Genomic DNA, 18,292 nt, shown 5'->3' with positions numbered 1-18,292 from the left:
AAGAAACAGAAAGAAAAACGGGAGCAAATTTCTAATAGGTTTACCCATAAATTTACTGCTGCATCCAAATAGAGACTCCCTGCTGTTGTAGGTTTTCTGATTTCTTGATTCCAAATTTTGTGAGCTCTTTCTAAAACTCTCCCAATATGTATAGTTTAGGAATACAGAATATGAGCAAGTTTCTTTGGTTGGGTAACCTGGCTACCTGCACCTCAAGGTGCCCTTCACTCACCGCCTCTGCTCCTCCTCCAGCTGAGTAGACTTGTTCTGGACAGCCATGTTGAGATCTTGCTCTGCCCGCTGCTGACGCTGGGCTGACTCCAGGTGGGCCTGCAGCTGAACACACACACACACATCACCATTACTGGCATCCTGATAACACTTCAGTGTATGGTAGCAGTAGTAAGTTTGCAGTTACCTAATATTTATAAAGAAACATAATTACGGTGGAAATCTGCTAATACAAATTCTCTGTAGGCGCCACTCAGCCAAGAATAATATTTGGATGAATAAAATACATTTAAATACAAGCCAAAATCTTATTCACAACATTAAAAGTCCATGTTTTACTTTTCAGATATGCACGATTTCTTTACTTGTTAAATGATCTTCATTGCTTGCATAAACAACTAGATTCAAACAAATCAGCATAAAGAAAGGGATTATATTGCAACAAAATTCTTCTGGTTCAAAGTTCTCATGTCTAAATGAATTATAACAAGTTAAACAAAAAACATTTTGCTTCCATGGGACAAACAAGAGTTTAAAGTCCCCCCTTACTAAACTTATTGTTTCTTCACTTGGATGTTTATGCTTCAATGCTTCACTGTGCAGAATGATGTTTGTGCAGAGTTTGACACCACTCAAAGGCTGTTTTCACATTCAGCTGCTGAAAGTGGAAAGTTTCTCTGCTCACCTTAAAATCTGAGTTTTAGGAGTAGCAGGATTTGTAACATTTCAACTAGTTTGGAGCTGGTCATGGTCCAGTATGTAACTTACACAAGTGTGATGTGAAACTTGAAGCCTCCAGTGCACAAACACTGAGACTGGACTTTACAGTGAAGAAGGAGACATCTTGCATCCAGCAGTTAAAGGTTCTGGACTTTTTTTTATCAGAGAGAAGGAGTAGAGGTACTTTTTTTTTGTGGAAAATCCATATCAACGTGATGCAACAATTTTGACATACCAACAATCTCATCTTCTCAGACTCTGAGGTCTTCTCCAGCACCTGCTCTTCTAGTTCCCCACACCTCTTCTTGTACTGAAGAACCTGTTATAAAACAAGCATAAGGTGCACAGTTGAGCCAAAAGAGCCATTAAAGAGTTGTGAATTGTGAGCTCCATTTCTAGTCACCTTGGTCTGCAGCTTCTGAACAAGTTGGGCCTGTTTCTGCTGGGCCTCCTGGTAGACTTGCAGTCTTTGTCTGTAAGCTCTCTCCTTGTTATGCAATTGCAGGGGTCCTTGTGATACACTGTCCTGGTCTGAGTCCACTGCTGACTGCAGCATCAGCATCTGATCGAGATGGATGGACAGAGGTAACAAATTAGTTTATAGACTTTGGCTTATTACATTTTGTTTTTTTGACAGTGCGTCACGGTGGTGTTGATTGAACTCTATGGTCATTTTTGTGGCTGTTGTGGTGTTGTTGTACTGGGCTGTGGGATGAACTGTATGTCCATCCCGCCAGTCACAAGGATTTACTGCACACCAAATATGTTGGATTGCATTCTATTATGGTTATCAATCTGATATACCAATGATTAATGGTCACTTAGCAGTTTTCATAGTCCACTGTGGGTTGTGTTTGAGAAAAAAAATGAAGTTAATGCATGGGAAGTTTGTGCAATGCATTTTTGAGGAATTCTGCAAATGTGTGTTCATGCCAAAAGTAACATCTTACTTTACAGAACCCATGATGGGTAGTTTATATGACATGATTCAATGACATCAATACTAATGAGGTTAAAAATCTGCATAGTATGTTTCCCATGAGAACAGAAACCCAATAATGACCCATATTTGACTGACTAGACACATCTAGAGACTCACAGTATTAATTTAGCGTGATGGTTGGACAAACAGTGGCTAGATTTAAAGATGTGGTACAGTAGTCTACAGAGTGTCCAAGTACAGTTTGTTTGTATGTTGATGTTTATGTGTATGTGACTGTGCATCTGTCAAATGCATCTAAAACATTTCTCATGGTGGAATCTCATATCCTCTCCCATATCTGAAATCCAAATGTCCTGTAACCTCTCAACCTCACACAACCTAAACTCCCTCTGAACCACCCACTCTCTATCCTGGTGCCAGACACCCTGTCCTCACTAATACAAACCACATGGCCCTAGAGCACTACAACACACTGCGTGCCTCCAGCTGCCCTTGCCGACTTCTCATTTAAAAAGAGAGGAAAGGAGCGAGAGCGAGAGAGCCCCCTCCCCTGCAACACACTCCAAACCAACATCCAAGCCCTTCAAATCAACCCTGCGACCCATTCCCTCCCTCCTCTCTTCTGTACCTCATCTCTTCTCTGGGTGCTTAATCTCTCCAGCAGTCTCCAAGAGAGCCAAGACAATAGTCTCACTGTTCAACACTGGACCCAGCCACTTTGCCACCATTATTAACACATTTTCAAATGCCCTTTTCAGCATTTTATACTACAAACTACACTAACGGCCATCATGCATTTGGCTCTGTGCTTTCAGTGTTTTTCTCTGAGGACCTGGAGAGCACAAAAGCTTCTTTTACTGCCCGTTGTTGAGGTGACAGCTTTAGGGACTGAGAAGGGAGGAACAACATGGGCGGAGTGTTTGAAACACACAGAACTGCAGCAGCTGTGTTTAAAGGGACTCCTGGAAACAGCTGTGTGTGGAGCATTAGTGATTATGCATCTTTTCAAGTATTTGGCACAACTGTAGCAATAACACTGACTTACTAACAAGCATGTACTTTATGAACACACCTTCAATACATGGCCATAGCACAGAAGTTTTACTGTATTCCAGCACGTGAGCACAATCTATGTACCTATAGAGTCTTATAAAGGGGTCTAATGCTGTTACAATTTGGAGGGGTGGGATAACACTCCAACTGAGACCATACTACAACAATGTTGTATATAATATAGATATATTATGATTAACATTCACAAATAAATTAAAGTCACCCTTGTAATTTTACACTCATAAATGCAAAAGGCTAAATTGTTCTCACATATTTGCCACCAATAAGATTCTGCCCAAGAGGGAGCAACCATGGCCAGATTAGCCTATCTGGGGGCCCTGATGTAAAAATGGCCTTTGTGCATCATCACCACCTTTCTCTGTGTTGTGTACTGTATGTGTCTTGTGACCTGCAAGTAAACACATCTTAAAACATTTATTTAGAAATATGCACAAAGTGAACACAATGCAGCCTACAATAACAGATTTTTTGGCCACTTAGCAGCAGCAGAAACAATCTGTGAACACAACACTGACATATTATCACCATTTAAGTTGATATGGCTAGCTTGTTAGCAAACAGTTACTTGTTTGGCCATGCACCTGGTGAATGTGAATCCAATTTTGTTTTTTTGGAAAATGAGATACAACATGTCAGTATGGGGATTATGTCCAGGTTGGTCTTGCAAGGATGCAATCCCCATTCTGATGTGTTGTATCGAGTGTACCAAACAAAAGGGAAATGTGGATCTCCACCATGTCCACCAGCTAGAAGCTAACTTTGTCTGTGAGCCATTTGGTGCTGGGAGGTAGTGTACAGTGGGATTTAGAGCTTTTTAGCTAAACACAGCTGCCTTTTGTAGCAGAAAATTACATTATGAGAGCAGTTAGAGGGAACCAAAACAGTAAAGTTGAAAACAATGAGCTGAAAGATGCTATGAAGCTCCATAGAGCTGAGAGGAACTGCAGAGTGAGATGACAATTCTCCATAGCTTCACATACAAGACCCTGTCACATACAGTACGAGTAATCAAGCTATTCATTGCTAATATAGAAACACTGATTATAGCTGCATTAATAATGAAACTGCTAAAATAGTTTGTGCCATGGTTCCCTTTTACAGTAATAACAACCCAACAAATGTTTCTTTTTGGGGCATTTAGATAGGAAACAGGGGGAGAGAGAGGGGCATGACATGCAACAAGGGTCTCCAGCCGGAGTCAAACCAGGGATGTTGAAGTTATGTGGTATGTGCTGTAATCATTTGGCTACCAGGGAGCTCTCTATATCCCAATAACCTTATATGATACACATAATGAAAGTTGGGCTTTTGAGGCTTTTAAGGGTCTGTGGCCACAGGACCACTGCCTCCATTGTTCAGCATTAGTGGGGACTCACAACTGCAAGCCTTCATTGCGTCCAATGTTGTATCACAACCTCTAGTCAGAAACACGGAAATAACTTTTCTCATTTTGACCTGAAGTTGTATTTCCTGAACTCTATGTGGTCTACCTAAAATGCAGAGATATACACGCTGGATTGTCAAGCCAATTACACACATTTTTGATTTGTTCTTATATGAACAAAGTGTTTAATTGTTAAATTGAGTTTTTTGCATATTATGTGCATCCTGTGTTGTTTGGTATCCATCAACAACTGCTGCTCCTGCCGACTCCACCCTCCCTACCTTCCTATGCACTCAGTGACCAGGTGTCTCTGGCAACTCCTACAGGTCCCCGCCCTGCCCTGATGAGGAGGGTTGTTTGCGCTTTTTCATACATAGCTGCAGTGTGTGGGCTTCTTGCCAGTGCCTCGCCCCTGCTCCACACACTACAGAGAGGACTCTTTTTTTATGGTTTCTCCCCAGTCAGCTGTAAAGCAGGAGGCCGCGGGCTGCTCTGGATTAACCATGCTCCATGCAGGAAGCTCCCAAGAGGGCGCCATAACAGTCTGCTGAAGGTGGGGCTGAGACCCCCACCTTTGTTAAACTCCCCTACAACACCATCTACTCCATTGCTCTGCTTGCATCATTACATCTCATCACCCTCATCTCCAAGTGAGCTTGAACTCATTGTTCTTCACAACACACCCCTCCATTGGTGACTGTAAAAAGGCAAAAGAGAGAGGCGAGTAATCCCAGAACTCCATCTGCCCTAACTCGGGGGCTTATAGGGCTTACTGGGGGCCCAGAAGTGCGCTCACTGAACACCCTTTCTATTTACGATCTGCCTCAGAGTACAATCACTCTCGAGCAGCCTCCGCGGCCCCCTAAAGTGGGCTGAGCCCAATCCTAACATAGCCTAACTCTTTGAGGTCATCTACTGCCATTCAGCAGTAATGTTCAAGATGCAATTTATACGAAAACAGCCTTTTTGTCATGGTATGTTTTATGCCTCCATATGGTTGCTATGGTTCCTTTTCTTTTTTTTCATTCCCAAGTATCTGTTTCTTGAGCCCTGCTTATGTTTCCAAAGTAAAAGACTTTTCCGCCTCTTAAAATGTGCTTTGAATTAGCTTTTTATATTTCTTGATATTTATGATTTGTGCCACTCCTTGTATTGTCTCTTTTGATGAATATTTCAAACAACATCAAGGGATAATCTTGCTTTGATTCATCTGCCAACAAGCAACAAGAGAATCATTTTCAAGGCCCTTGTGAAGGCTTTGGTGTTTGGGCCAAAGCTTGCTGCCTTGCTCATGTGGTAGATCAAAATCCAATCCATTTCAGTTACCATGTTATGATTGCAATATTCTCTTGCTGACCTAATGTCACAACATTTGGAGATCTGATAACTCACCAGTTTATCTAATATTTCAGCTGAGTTTTTATGAAATGCCTTGAGGTTATTCCTCTCCTCTCTTAAGATACAGCACTGGCATTGTGGATCCATACCTGTTTATCTATACAGAGATACATTTCCAGACATATCCAGCAACTAGTCCACATTCTCAGTCTCTCTTTGTGTCTCTGATTCACTCGGGGCGACATCTGGCCATGAGTGCACAGTCCAGCCAGCATGTGAAGGGTTACAGCTGCAATCGTTTTCCCTGGCTTGGCCTGGGCCCAGAGGCTTAATAAAGGGAATTAATGGAGTGCACTATCTGTCAAATTCCTAAACACAGCTGGAGCGGATGTCCATCGCCCCCAAGCTGCCCAAAACTTACTATCCTACTTCAACAACATACCCGTTCCCCCCTTCCCCTCGCATTACCCCCTGAGTGCTGACTCTGTGAAAGAGCCCCAGCTGATTGTGAAAGCTGTTTATGTATCATCACTGACAGTAATTACACAATGTGGGATAACAAACAGGGAGAATGGAAGTGAGGAGGGGGAGCTGCTGTAAGTGAGTGGAGTGAACTTTTTGGTTATGGGGACAGCTGCTGTGATGGCATACAGGGATACAAGTGATCTGTGTAAATACAGCCAAACTAAGAATACATACAGTGTACTCACAAGTATGTGGCTGGCCTTGTAATACTTAACACAATGCCCCCGGCAAGGACAATGCCATGCAAAACCTGTGCACACATACACCCACTCAGTCAGTTCAAGACATCACATCTGATTAGACAGTCTTGACATGTGAAAAAGAACTGAAAAGTGTGCTTAATGTTTGACTTTAAAGTCAGGTAACATGAGCAGCCTAATGTCAAATGTTGAAAAGGTTTAATGGAATACTTTCATCAGAAATTCTGTGCAGGGATGGGCTTTTAGGCATATTTTCTCTGGGGAAGGCAATTAATTTTTACAATTTCATGATAGTTGAGAGAGTCCGACTTTTTGGCAGCGCTCCATGCAAACTGCAGCCTAAATGAATGGGTTTTTGCCAGGAGGAAAAACAAACTGGAAACAGAGGGGGTAGCAGGGTAAAAGGGGACAGTAACACAATCCCTAAAAACAGACTTTATCTGCTTCAACTATGTTTGACAGGGTTCTTATGCGGGAACCCAGGGGATTCAAGATATCAGAGGGCACTGGCAAATGGCAGTTGGTGTCAGAAATCATTCAGCAAGAGTTTATCTTTATCCAACTGACTGCCACACTGCAGTATTGTGCAGCCACTCGCTAAGTGTTGAGGCAGTGGGGTATGGATGTCGGCGTCTGAGAAAATGCGCACTGGCAGGGCTCCAAAAGCAACACAGAGGGTTCAGAATTCACCCCAACATGCTCTCCAACCTCCTGAGGCCGTCCAACTCACAAACTGGGTCAAGGTTTATCCTGGTTCAGGTGCAATTTGCTGGGGTCACCAGAGATCACACTGAGTGACTTAACAGAGACACAGAGGAAGGCTTTCAGAGTCCAGGTGTGACTTCACCAGTATTGTGTTAACGGTCTTCTGTCAGGTCAAAAAGACTCAAGGATAGCTGGGGAAATATAGGGATTTAGGATAACTATGTTTGCTTCTCAACTGTCACACGTTCTGTGGTGGATCTGCTGCAGCTGACATGAGACACAGCTATCTATTCCATGTGACATCTATATACTGTGGAGCGATTCAATACAATTTCAGAAAGCACTCTGCTATGGCACAAATGGCAGAAATGGTGTCTGTTGTCATCTTGCATCTGCTGGGGAGTTACTAAGCAACAAATACTAAGCGATTAACGACTTAAAGCTGCCGGTTTCAAAGTTTCTTTGTCTTTGGCTCGGTACATATTGGAATGAAAAATACCTGGTCACATTGCATCAACCTGGTCACAAAAAGGTATGGAGCATGTTGGCCTGAAAGTAGTTATGAGAGCTGGTAGTTTGACCATTGGAGCTGACACAAGGGCATACTCCAGCTGTGACCGTGTGACTGTGGGATGGTTGTCACTGTATGGGTAAGGTGGTACCTGGTCATCTTTTACAAAAGACAAAAAACAGTGTCTAGTATAGGGGCCCCTTGTCACATTTCAGATGTCTATGAGTTGTTAGCAGTTCCAGTAAGATTTTCCCTCTAAACCTCCCGTATGGTTTAATTTAAACAGTTTGAGTCCTGAAGAGGCAAAAATTATCCAATATTTCACAAAAAAAAAATCCAAAATATTAATACAAATTTATGTAGCAGTCTAGTCAATCTAATATCATTCACAGGAGCAATGTTTCTGCAGGAACAGTACTTTTACTTTTGATACTTTTGCTATTAATACTTCTGTACTTTTACTTCAGTAAGATTTTGAATGCAAGACTTTTACATGATTGTATTGGTAAAAGTAAAAGACCTGAATACATCTTCAACCAATTATGTTAATACACAGTTTGACTATTGAATTACAGCCCAGTAATTCCTAAGATTTGGTGTTGAACTGTCTAGCTGCTCCCTCAAGAGCAGGTGAGGATACAAATTGAATTGATCATACTGCATGTGATATGTGCAGGGATATACTGTATGATGACTTCAACTGCACTAAATATTAAGCGAGGAAGTAGATTATTTGTAGGTGAGAGTGAACATTAGCTCCACATGGGTGCCACAGCCAAGGGAGTATATTTGGCTCTGGGACACTGATTAGCACACTGCATTAACATCACATAACAGCAAAGCTGCCAAACAATCATGCTGTTCTGCACAGAAAAATAGTAGGGAGAAGACAGGAGCTTTCACTGGAACAGACGAGTCACAACAGGAGTCTTGTAATGAACCTCCTGACTTGTGAGCCATTACAAGATAAAACATTCAGCCGCTTTATAATTTCTCTGATCTTTGTAAAATAACAAAAAGGTAGGTCTCGTGCTAACCCTGCACCTTCACTCCTCAAACTGCTACTCAGTGGTGCAAGCATCAAATATCAGTAACACTTGCTTATGTTTTTTTCTGTTTAGCGCCTTTTCACACATCTAAAAATACCAACAAAATAAATACGCTATATATATCTGCCAAGCTAATTAGGTTATATTTATAGCCTTGGTTTTAAAATAAGTTCGAAGAGTAAAGCAAGCAGTGGGAGTTCATTAGATTTAAGCAGCAAAATGAGGGCAGTGTTATCACAAATGGCTGCTTTGTGCACCGTGAAAAATGAGCTTTTTCTTCGACAGTCTCGAGGGAGGAGGCCGGTGACCTTCACAATTTTCCCCCAAAACAGCAGCCACTACACGGAGGGGCAACCATGGGGGGCTATGAAGGGAGACGCCGGTCCTCGTGAGCATAGGGGGTCTGAGTCTACCTGAACAGACCACAAGGAAACCCTTCATGAACCCCGCTCCCTCCCTCTCTTATTTACACTTATAAACACATGCACACACGCACATGCATCCAGACTCACCCACACACACACAATGGATGCTTATAAAAGTTCTTACTGTAATTTATAAACTGTAGTTCCTCAGCTGCTAATAAAAGAAAAAATGTATGACATAAAACGCGCTTGTGCCAAGTTACGTCGATTCAATCGTTAGTCTGTGCAGTATGTACTCAGTTTTCACTACAGTACATGCAAAGCTGATTCAACCTTCCCACACTGTTTGTTTGCTCAGAACCCAAAGGCTTTCCCTGCTGGAAAGAGCGTTGCTACACTGATGTTTACTGTAACCATATTCCATTTCAAACGCATGTAGCTTTTTGCAGTCAATGCTCTAGTGTGGTTGACCTTCTTGATCTCATCTCCAAACAAAACTGCACAAATTTCCCATCTACAGTGTTACGGTACATACTCCAACTCCTGTAAGAACTGCACAAACATCTGACATATTATAAACAATGTTTGCCAATGCATTCTCAGCTAGTAATTCCTGAACAAAATAAGTAGGCTACTCAGAGAGACTATCTGATGAAGTGCGAGTCATCGTAGTGGTTACACATGTTGACAGTAGCATAATTATGTTCATGAGCAGACTACATTTCCTCTGTACAGTTGTTCAAATTAAGGATAAGTAGATGCTGATATGTATCAGATGGACTTCCCTAGAGGATATCACCTGTGCATCCCTTTTGTTATGCATAGTTCTTTGTTTTTTCCATTTCTGTTGCAGAGCAAACATAATACTTTAATGGCATGGGTACAACAAATGCTAAATATCTAAATAATGTTCCACAGCTTGACCTTGACCCAAGAACGTGTCACTCCTACCCTGTCTGTGAGACCGGCCTGTTTGACTTGCAGCTCGTCACGGTCCGTCTGGCTCGGAGACAGCTGCTCCCTCAGGGCCCTGCTCTCCTCTGGCTCACTGACCTCAGAGCTCTCACCTGGGATTAGGAAACAGGTCATGCATACAGAAGTGTCAGTCTCACCGCATGGGATGTATTGATAACTGATATCTAGCAAGGCAACTCAACGCTATTGTCTGTGTGTTTGGATTACAGCTCTCCTCCTTACCGGCGTCCTGCTCGACCAGGTTGCGGGTGATGATCTGGCGGATGCGGGTGAAGACAGGCGCAGGCGTGACACTGGACTCCTGCCCATCACGTCGGAGTGTCAAAGTCCTCTCTCCTGAGCTGCCCTCAGAGTGAAGCAAGGACTCCTCCAGTTTCTACAATCACAAAAATCACATCGACCCTTCACTTGGCTGAGCAGTAAAGGCCCAACTACTCAAAGTTAGGCTATGAGGACAACAGTGGAGGAAGGAGGACTTAGATCTTTTGCTTAAACAACTGAAACAGCTGGTCAGTCAATTGACAGGAAATGAATCTGCAACAATTTTGATAATTAAATAATTATATTAAAAGTTGTTTTTAGTGACCAAAAATTAATCTGTTCCAGTTGATTGTACAAATAAGCTATTTATAAATGTTACATTTTATAAACCAAACAATTAATCAATTAATCAAAAAAAAAAAAAAAAAGAAGTAATTGTCTGATTAATCAATTCTGAAAAAAAAAATCATCAGTTGTTAGTATATAAGTATTGGTAACAAACTGTACTGAAAGAATAAAAAGTAATAGTAGCCATTATGCAGCATTGACCCTTTCAGAGGTTTATATTATTATATATTTTATATTATTGCATTGTTATTATTAGCTGAAGATATTCTACACTACTTTAGTGTTGGGCATTTTCATCTACAGCAATCAGTGGTGGAGGAAGTATTCAGATACTTTACCTAAATAAAGTAGCAATTCTGCAATACATAAAAATTCTCCATTACATGTAATTTCTAAGTCCTGCATTGAAAATGACACTTAAGTAAATGTATGTAAGTATTATTAGCAGAATCCACTTAGTATTAAAAGAAAAGTACCTATTATGCAGAAAATGGCCCTGTGACTGTTACCATTACTGATGCATTAATGTGTAAGTGGCATTTTACTGTTGTAGTTGGTCGAAGTAGAGCTAATTCTAACAATTTTATATAGTGTTGGATAGTTTAAAGTATAACTGCATCATATTTTATAAACTCATCATATGTTGTGTACGTAAAATCTTAATCTGTAAAGTAACTAGCAGCTGAAGCTGTCAAGTGGAGTAAAAAGTACAATATGTCCCTCTGAATTCTAGTGGAGTAGAAGTATAAAGTCTAATGAAATGAAAGTAAACAAGTACAGTACCTCAAAGTTGTATAAGTACTCTACTTGAATAAATGCATTTAGTTAAATCAGAATAATTTATTCATCTATCATTGTTTAATTGCTACAATACAGCGTTTGCTCTGAAGTCAATGAAGTTAGTGCCCCAGCAGAGGTGGTGTATCCAATCTCAGGTCGTCATTTCTCCGGTCAGACGCTGAAAACCATCACTAGGGGACAACAGCTGTTGTGTTACCAACCTGAATCACAGCCTCCAGTCCAGGTGAGTGCGCACCTAGCTCCCGTTGAGAACTCATTGCAGAAATAGGCCCAGCTTTAACAATAAAATGTTAAATCATACCCGGCTTCGTCTGACGAGACAAAAATGTTGCTCTAACGTTAGCTAGCTATGAGCTAATAAAACTTTCAGATTGAAAGCAGTCAAATGTTGAGTCAAACAAAGACCAAACCAGGCAAGTCATTAAAACAATTAGAAAAGTAAAGCAAAATCACTGACAAAACTTTTTTCCAAGAAACTTTGGGAGCGACTGCAGACATGTAGCTAATCCCAGTTGACGTTGCCAAGGTGACCACGCGCTTCCGGGCCGTTGCCGTAGAGATAGAATGCTGGCTTGAGTGTTACCATGGCAGGGCAGACGCCACGAGCTAGGATACTGGATTCCTATGGGTTAATAATCAATAAGCATTGTGGCAAAGTGAACTATGTTTTCCAATAGAGCTGACCATATTTCAGCACTTTTTATTCATAATTCCAGCATTGAAAATCAAAGATATACAACAAAAATAATAATACTCAAGCAGTAGCCCACACACCATTTCTACAAAGATTTGATTATTCAAATCTTCTATCCGTTGCCGTAGAGATAGAATGCTGGGTTGAGTGTTACCATGGCAGGGCAGACGCCACGAGCTAGGATACTGGATTCCTATGGGTTAATAATCAATAAGCATTGTGGCAAAGTGAACTATGTTTTCCAATAGAGCTGACCATATTTCAGCACTTTTTATTCATAATTCCAGCATTGAAAATCAAAGATATACAACAAAAATAATAATACTCAAGCAGTAGCCCACACACCATTTCTACAAAGATTTGATTATTCACAAGTACATTAAATAACACAAGAAGTAATTTAGATGTCAAACACATGATACAAAGTATAAATAAACACCTGCTGGGCAGCAGAGCAAGGCACTAAAAACAACCAAGAATACCTGAGGATCATGTAACACACTATTCTAGGGCATGATGACATCCCTGGATAAACATACTATTTGCATGGTAACATAGATATGATAGCAACACGTCTCTGTGAGTCATTATGTTGAATCTATAGGGAAAACCTCAGGCCACTGGGATGGGTCTAGGAAGATGGTGCACACCCCGCTGTAGAACCAAAGTCTTGGCAGGAAGCACTCCACCTCCCAAGTGTCAGACGCTCGGTTGTAAACCTCCACCTCCACCCCATAGTCTCCCTCCATGCCTTTCCAATGGCCTCCTGTGACAAACAGCATCCCATCCAGCGTTACCAGGCCACCATTCTCATGGAGCATGTGCAGGAGTTGGACCTGAAGAGAGGGAAAATCAACATGAATTACTTTTTTGCTGTTTTCTTTTTGCTGTCCTTTTGTTAAGTTAGGGTCATACAGCTGAATGTATTATTTTGATTTTAGTCAGCAGTCCTCCCTAGACCCACCTTCTGCCACATGTTCACCTCTGGATCATACGCGTAGACTTTTTTAGTGTTATCAGCAAGCAGATATATAATTCCGCCCACACAGACTGAACGAGGGGAGGACAGGTACTTAGGGATGAAGGGGGAACATATGCTGATCCAGCTATCTGTAAAAACAAAAGTTAAAACACTTGTGAAATAGCAGGATCAAAAAAAGAAAAGAGAAAAGAAAAACAAATAGTCCCTTAATCAGCAACTTTACAATGATCCAACACAATATATTAGGTGACAATTTGGAAAAAACAAAGCTGCTTCATCAAGTATTTATCCCTAAGGATGAAAACTAAACTAAATATTTAAAGAAAAAATGGGAAAGACAGCTTGATACTGAGATTTCAGATAGCCATCAGCTAAACATGTAGAAGATTAATCACACATCCACCAATTCACATACTATACAGTATATGAAAGAAATGGAGGGAATTTTCCTGGAAAAATCTAATTTCTTTATTTACACCCAAGGTTGAAAGCAAGCAGTTACATAGATGCCAGAGTGTGGATCATTTGATGTAGAACACCACATATTTTTGGGGGGGAAATATCAGAAAATAACTATTTTTGTAACTAGTATGTAAAGTGTTATAACAAATGAGTCCCTATAAATTGTGTTGTGCTCAATATTGTGTTATTTATCTTAGAAAATTGTACTAGGAAGCAAAAGATTTGGTTAAAATACTATTAAGTACAAAGAATTGGAGAAAAATAGCTCCTCCGACACAGGACGAATAGCTAGTAACTGTTGAAGAAATCCTCTTAAATGAAAAACTGACACTTATCTTGAGACTGAAAGAAGCATAACTAGAAGAAGAATGGGCGAAATGGACATTATTTAAGACTCAAAATTGGAAACGGAGCTATGAATGAGTCGACTAACAGGACTGCATGAATGATGAAAATACCGTGAATGTACTCCAATGTTGCAAATCTCTTGCCAATAAAGATTTGAGTGGAACAAAAGCTGATACCTCAGAGACATGAAGTTTTTATCTGACAGCAGCGACATGGTGTCTCCAGCATCCTTACCTATGACAGGGTTGTAGCACTGCATGGTCAAAGCATTGTACTTTACTGCACATGAGCCAATCACATACAGCTTCCCCTGACACGCTGTGGCGGTGAAGTTAGTCACATATTTTAATGCAGGGCATGTCAAGGACCAGGTGTCATTATAAGGGTCATAATGCTCGACCTCAACACGGTCTGATGTTGTGCCTAAAGGAAGAAAAAGTAAAAATGAATGACGAGGTTGGATCACGCTCTCAAAAATGTAAACAAAGAAAAGAAGTGGCAGCACAAACACACATAGAATGCTGCTCTGTTCTTAGAAAATGGCCATATTTGAAGCTATTCACCCACAAAGGAGAAATACAAGCAAATTCTTTTAAAAAGATCACCTCAGAGGAGCAGAGGTAAGGGCAGATAAGCTGCAGAAATTTATCAGTTTTCCATTGCACTGCAGGTTTAAGGCACCACAGGCAGGACTGTATTTATTTTCTTACCTCCGATGACGTAAATCTCCCCGTTGAGCGTTGCCGACGTGTGGTTAGTCCGAGGCCGGAGCATGGGTGCCACAGTAACCCACCTCCCCTCTCTTGTGATGTACTTCCAGGTCTCTGTGGTCGACCAGGTGTTGGTATTCGAACCCCGCGAGCCTCCTGTCAGACAGACAGAAGCACTTTGTCAAAAGTCTGACAATGTTTTGCATTCCTCGCAATAAAAACTGATGAGTTCTGCTCAGAACTGTTTATCATTACTTCTTTGCCTTTTGCCCCAAAAAGTTTCTGTGTTTTAAAGCATAGGTTCACAATTTTTCAAGACTGTCTTTAAACAACAGTCAGGTGCCCTTAACAGCACTGAAAGAGGTTTTCCTCACTGTAATCATTCCTCCTGTTCATACTGGCTATTAAAAGATCCCCTTCAAACACACTTTCAATATAAGTGATGGGGGCAAAATCCACAGTGCGTCCACACAGTCATTTTATGCCAAGATGTAATTAAAAGTTTACCTGAAGCTTATATGAGGCTTCAGCAGTCTGAGTTAGTCATATCAAGTAGATATCTGCTCCATTTACAGTCTTTTTAGCATCAAATTCCCTCTATTCCTCGTGTTTCCTTGTTGAGCTGCAGTGAAAGGATAGTAACAAAAAGAGGCACTAAAAAGACTGTAACATCGAAAGAAATCAGGAGGAGGACTGTGGATTTTGGCCTCCATCACTTACATTGAAAGTGCATTATGAAGGGATCTAATGGCCAGTATGAACAGGAGGAGTGATTATGTCAAGAGAAACCTGTTTCAATGTTGATTTGGGCACCTGAGTGTTGTTCTAAGAGACTTGAAAAACTGTGAACCCTTCCTTTAAAGGGTTATACATGCTCGACCCACCTGTGACATACACATCGTTGTTCAAAGAGACCATGGAGTAACCCCACTTGTTAGGGTTGGGGAAATTAGGGAGCTCATGCCACTGTTCTGCAGAGAAAAAAGAAAAGGGAGATTATGTTTGACCATCATTCAGAAAGAGAGGGAAACATGGTAAAAGTTTTCACAAATACAGTGTGCAGATGACAGATCTACACCAGTGAAATCAGGACCATTTAAGTGAAAGCAAGACAAAGTTAGGTTATTGCTCACTGGCCTGAAACAGTCACGAAATGTAACTTTTCTGGCACATCCTCCAATATTGTGGTCAGAGTTGTCATGCCTCAACATGAAACCAGAAATCTTAGAATTCTTCCTTAACATGCCATATTAAAAACATGGACACGGGTGCCTTCTTCCAACTCTGCACAATAAAACGCTCATTTGAGGAACTGAGATGATGATCCAATTTTGTCACATCCAGACCACATTCCTGCAGAGCAGTTTTTCTGTCAGCACTACATTTAATGACCTGTGAGACATCTGCCAAACTGTTTCGAGGAATCAGACAGACATTTCCCAACAAATTTCTGTTGTGAAATGGATTTTGAACTTAAACAAACTTGAACTTTTTAAATAAGGATATAGAGTGTTTGTACTTGTCTTTGTATTATAGAAGGCACAATTCCTGGGCAGCAATCTTTGCAGTCTGGGATCTCTGTCCTCATCCTCATCGGAGTCGTCGTCTGAGTCATCCAATGAACGGCCTCCCATTACGAACAGCACCTCTTGCAGGTTTGGTTGTGGACTCTGAGAGTTGACTCGGTCCATGTATTCTGGTGCCAAATCCATTTTCTAAAAATAGTAAAAGTCATGTGATGGGTTTTTGGAAGTCTACTCAAATAATAGAAAGAAGACGTGTGGCCAGGAGAAAGTGTGAACTCACTAACCTCTTTGTGAATTTTTTCCACAACCTCCCTGCAGCTGGGAGAGGCCTGAACCAGGCTGTCCTTCAGCAGGTTGTCAGCCAGGTAGTCCAGGCTGAGTAGAGGGAGACGGGACAGGGTCAGGAGTTCAGGGAGGTGACAGAGCCGAGACTCCTTGTAGTGCCCAACCCACTTCAGGATGGCCTCCACACGGGTGCACTCTGACCGGATTTGTAGTCTTTCGTCACACAGGCAGGTAATCAGCCTGTCTTTTTCTAATAGCAGAAACTCCTCCCCTTGTTGTACAGCCTCAAAGTTCTCCAGGAGGAAGGCCCATGCTTTAGCCACCACCTCTGGGCAGCCGTGGATCTCCCCAAACTCCAGGATTCCCAGGCAGTTGGTTGCATCAATCTGGTGCTGGAGGTACCTGCTGCACACAGTTCTCACTGTCTGGAACTGCAGCTGGCTGGAGGTACAGATCAACCCTTCCACATTACTCTGGTTGATGGTCAGTTTGCCTGTGTATGCAAAGTCCAGCAAGCAGCTGAGGATATCCGGATCGATATCATGAAGCTCCACACGCGCTGCTATGCTCTCCATAAAGTCCCCTGAGAACATGCAGCGGAAGTACGTACTGCAGAGGGCCAGCACCCCGCGGTGACAGGGGAAGTCCCGGCCGCCCGCACACAAAGTTACATCGACTAGTTTGGGGTGAGAGCAGAGGGAGCGCAAGCCCTCCAGGATGCTCTGAGGATGGGAGGACAGGCAGAAGTCCAGGTCATCCACATTACGCACCATTGTCAACTTTAGTTATAAAATGAGAAATCTTCTTTTGAGCAAGGACGGACAACAACAGGAATTACCTGCAAGTGTAGAAAAAATACATAAACGTACATAATAAATAATTCTAAAAACCTGTAAAAACCATGTTTATTTACCACAGAAGATCAGCAATAACTTCTACATGTGATACAAAATGATTTAAAATTTCCAGCCCAAATAACAAGATATTTTATTTGGAAGACATTCTGATGCAACTGCATCAACTGCAACTTGGGACAAATCTAGGTTTGCAGGAGAAGTGTAATTTGTTGTTTACAAAAAGGTGATTTATAGTGAAATACTTTTATTTGATTTTCCCACTTACAAACAGTAAAATAGAATGTGTTTTGGTACTATGGTGCAAAAAGCCTCCTAAAGGAGCTGAAGAGAAATTTTGAGTCCCTCAAGTTTAGAACTTAGTTAGAAATCAGTTTCTCCTCATCAACTTCTATGATTTAGTGTCTCTCATTGAACAGTAAAATCATACAGTGTATCTTGAACAATAAGTCCCCTGTCTTCTTAAGTGTTGCATCACTGTGTTGTTACAAGGACAACAAAGTAGCTTTGGCGCATGGTTAGTATGACACAACAGTATGACTCTCATCTCTTCCAAAAGCCAACAATAAATTACATTTCCTGTCATCGAATACTGTGAAATTAAATAAAGAATCAACAACAAACTCACCACAGAAGCAGAGGAAGGAAATAATGGCTCATCCTTCCAGTAAAAAGCTGTTTGTAGCTGAGCAGCTGGTTAGATCAACATGGAGCGGGTAGCATGGCGAAAAGCTTTTGCCAAGTCACTGGGACGGGCTGCCTGTCGTTCACTCAGTTATTTTTAGGACTGACAGTGAAGCCGTGCTCAAGTCAGATTCCAAACAACAAGCATGGGACCTGCAGCTGCTGTTTCAGGCACATACTTTATGTTTTCTCAACAGGCCTGGAAGCCAGCTAAGGAGATAAATGACGTAGAAAAGCTAAGAAATCAAAGGAGAAGTAATAAAAAATAATCAATGACAGCCCTACAAGAAATTACATTACACATTCACCGTGTAATG

The 18,292-nt window shown here is 41.4% G+C and overlaps 2 protein-coding genes across 6 annotated transcripts in view; both read right to left on the bottom strand.

Moving 5' to 3' along the window:
• The window catches only part of crocc2 (ciliary rootlet coiled-coil, rootletin family member 2), a 34,543-nt gene extending 22,525 nt beyond the window's left edge, over window positions 1-12,018 (bottom strand). For 2 of the 5 annotated variants that reach the window (XM_042416327.1, XM_042416326.1), the window contains exons 1-6: window positions 11,631-12,017; window positions 10,243-10,396; window positions 9,997-10,112; window positions 1,355-1,513; window positions 1,187-1,270; window positions 233-336 (exon numbers count right to left, since the gene is read on the bottom strand). In XM_042416327.1, the coding sequence (XP_042272261.1) occupies window positions 233-336; window positions 1,187-1,270; window positions 1,355-1,513; window positions 9,997-10,112; window positions 10,243-10,396; window positions 11,631-11,687 (674 nt within the window). In that variant the 5' untranslated portion in view covers window positions 11,688-12,017. Of the gene's footprint in view, window positions 1-232; window positions 337-1,186; window positions 1,271-1,354; window positions 1,514-9,996; window positions 10,113-10,242; window positions 10,397-11,630 lie in introns of all 5 variants that reach the window. The other 3 variants (XM_042416324.1, XM_042416323.1, XM_042416325.1) reach the window with 3 other exon arrangements.
• Window positions 12,019-12,328: 310 nt separating this feature from the next.
• klhl30 (kelch-like family member 30) lies at window positions 12,329-18,281 on the bottom strand. The gene is made up of 8 exons (XM_042416342.1): window positions 17,920-18,281; window positions 16,437-17,275; window positions 16,146-16,341; window positions 15,511-15,597; window positions 14,627-14,782; window positions 14,151-14,339; window positions 13,089-13,234; window positions 12,329-12,960 (listed from the first exon to the last, which is right to left on the bottom strand). The coding sequence occupies exons 2-8, from the start codon at window positions 17,208-17,210 to the stop codon at window positions 12,712-12,714; spliced, it is 1,797 nt and encodes a 598-aa protein (XP_042272276.1). The 5' UTR covers window positions 17,211-17,275; window positions 17,920-18,281; the 3' UTR covers window positions 12,329-12,711.
• Window positions 18,282-18,292: the final 11 nt, after the last annotated feature.

Source organism: Thunnus maccoyii, chromosome 7, assembly GCF_910596095.1.
Source record: "Thunnus maccoyii chromosome 7, fThuMac1.1, whole genome shotgun sequence".
NCBI classification, from domain to species: domain Eukaryota; kingdom Metazoa; phylum Chordata; class Actinopteri; order Scombriformes; family Scombridae; genus Thunnus; species Thunnus maccoyii.
This window is presented reverse-complemented; position numbering and strand designations above follow the sequence as displayed.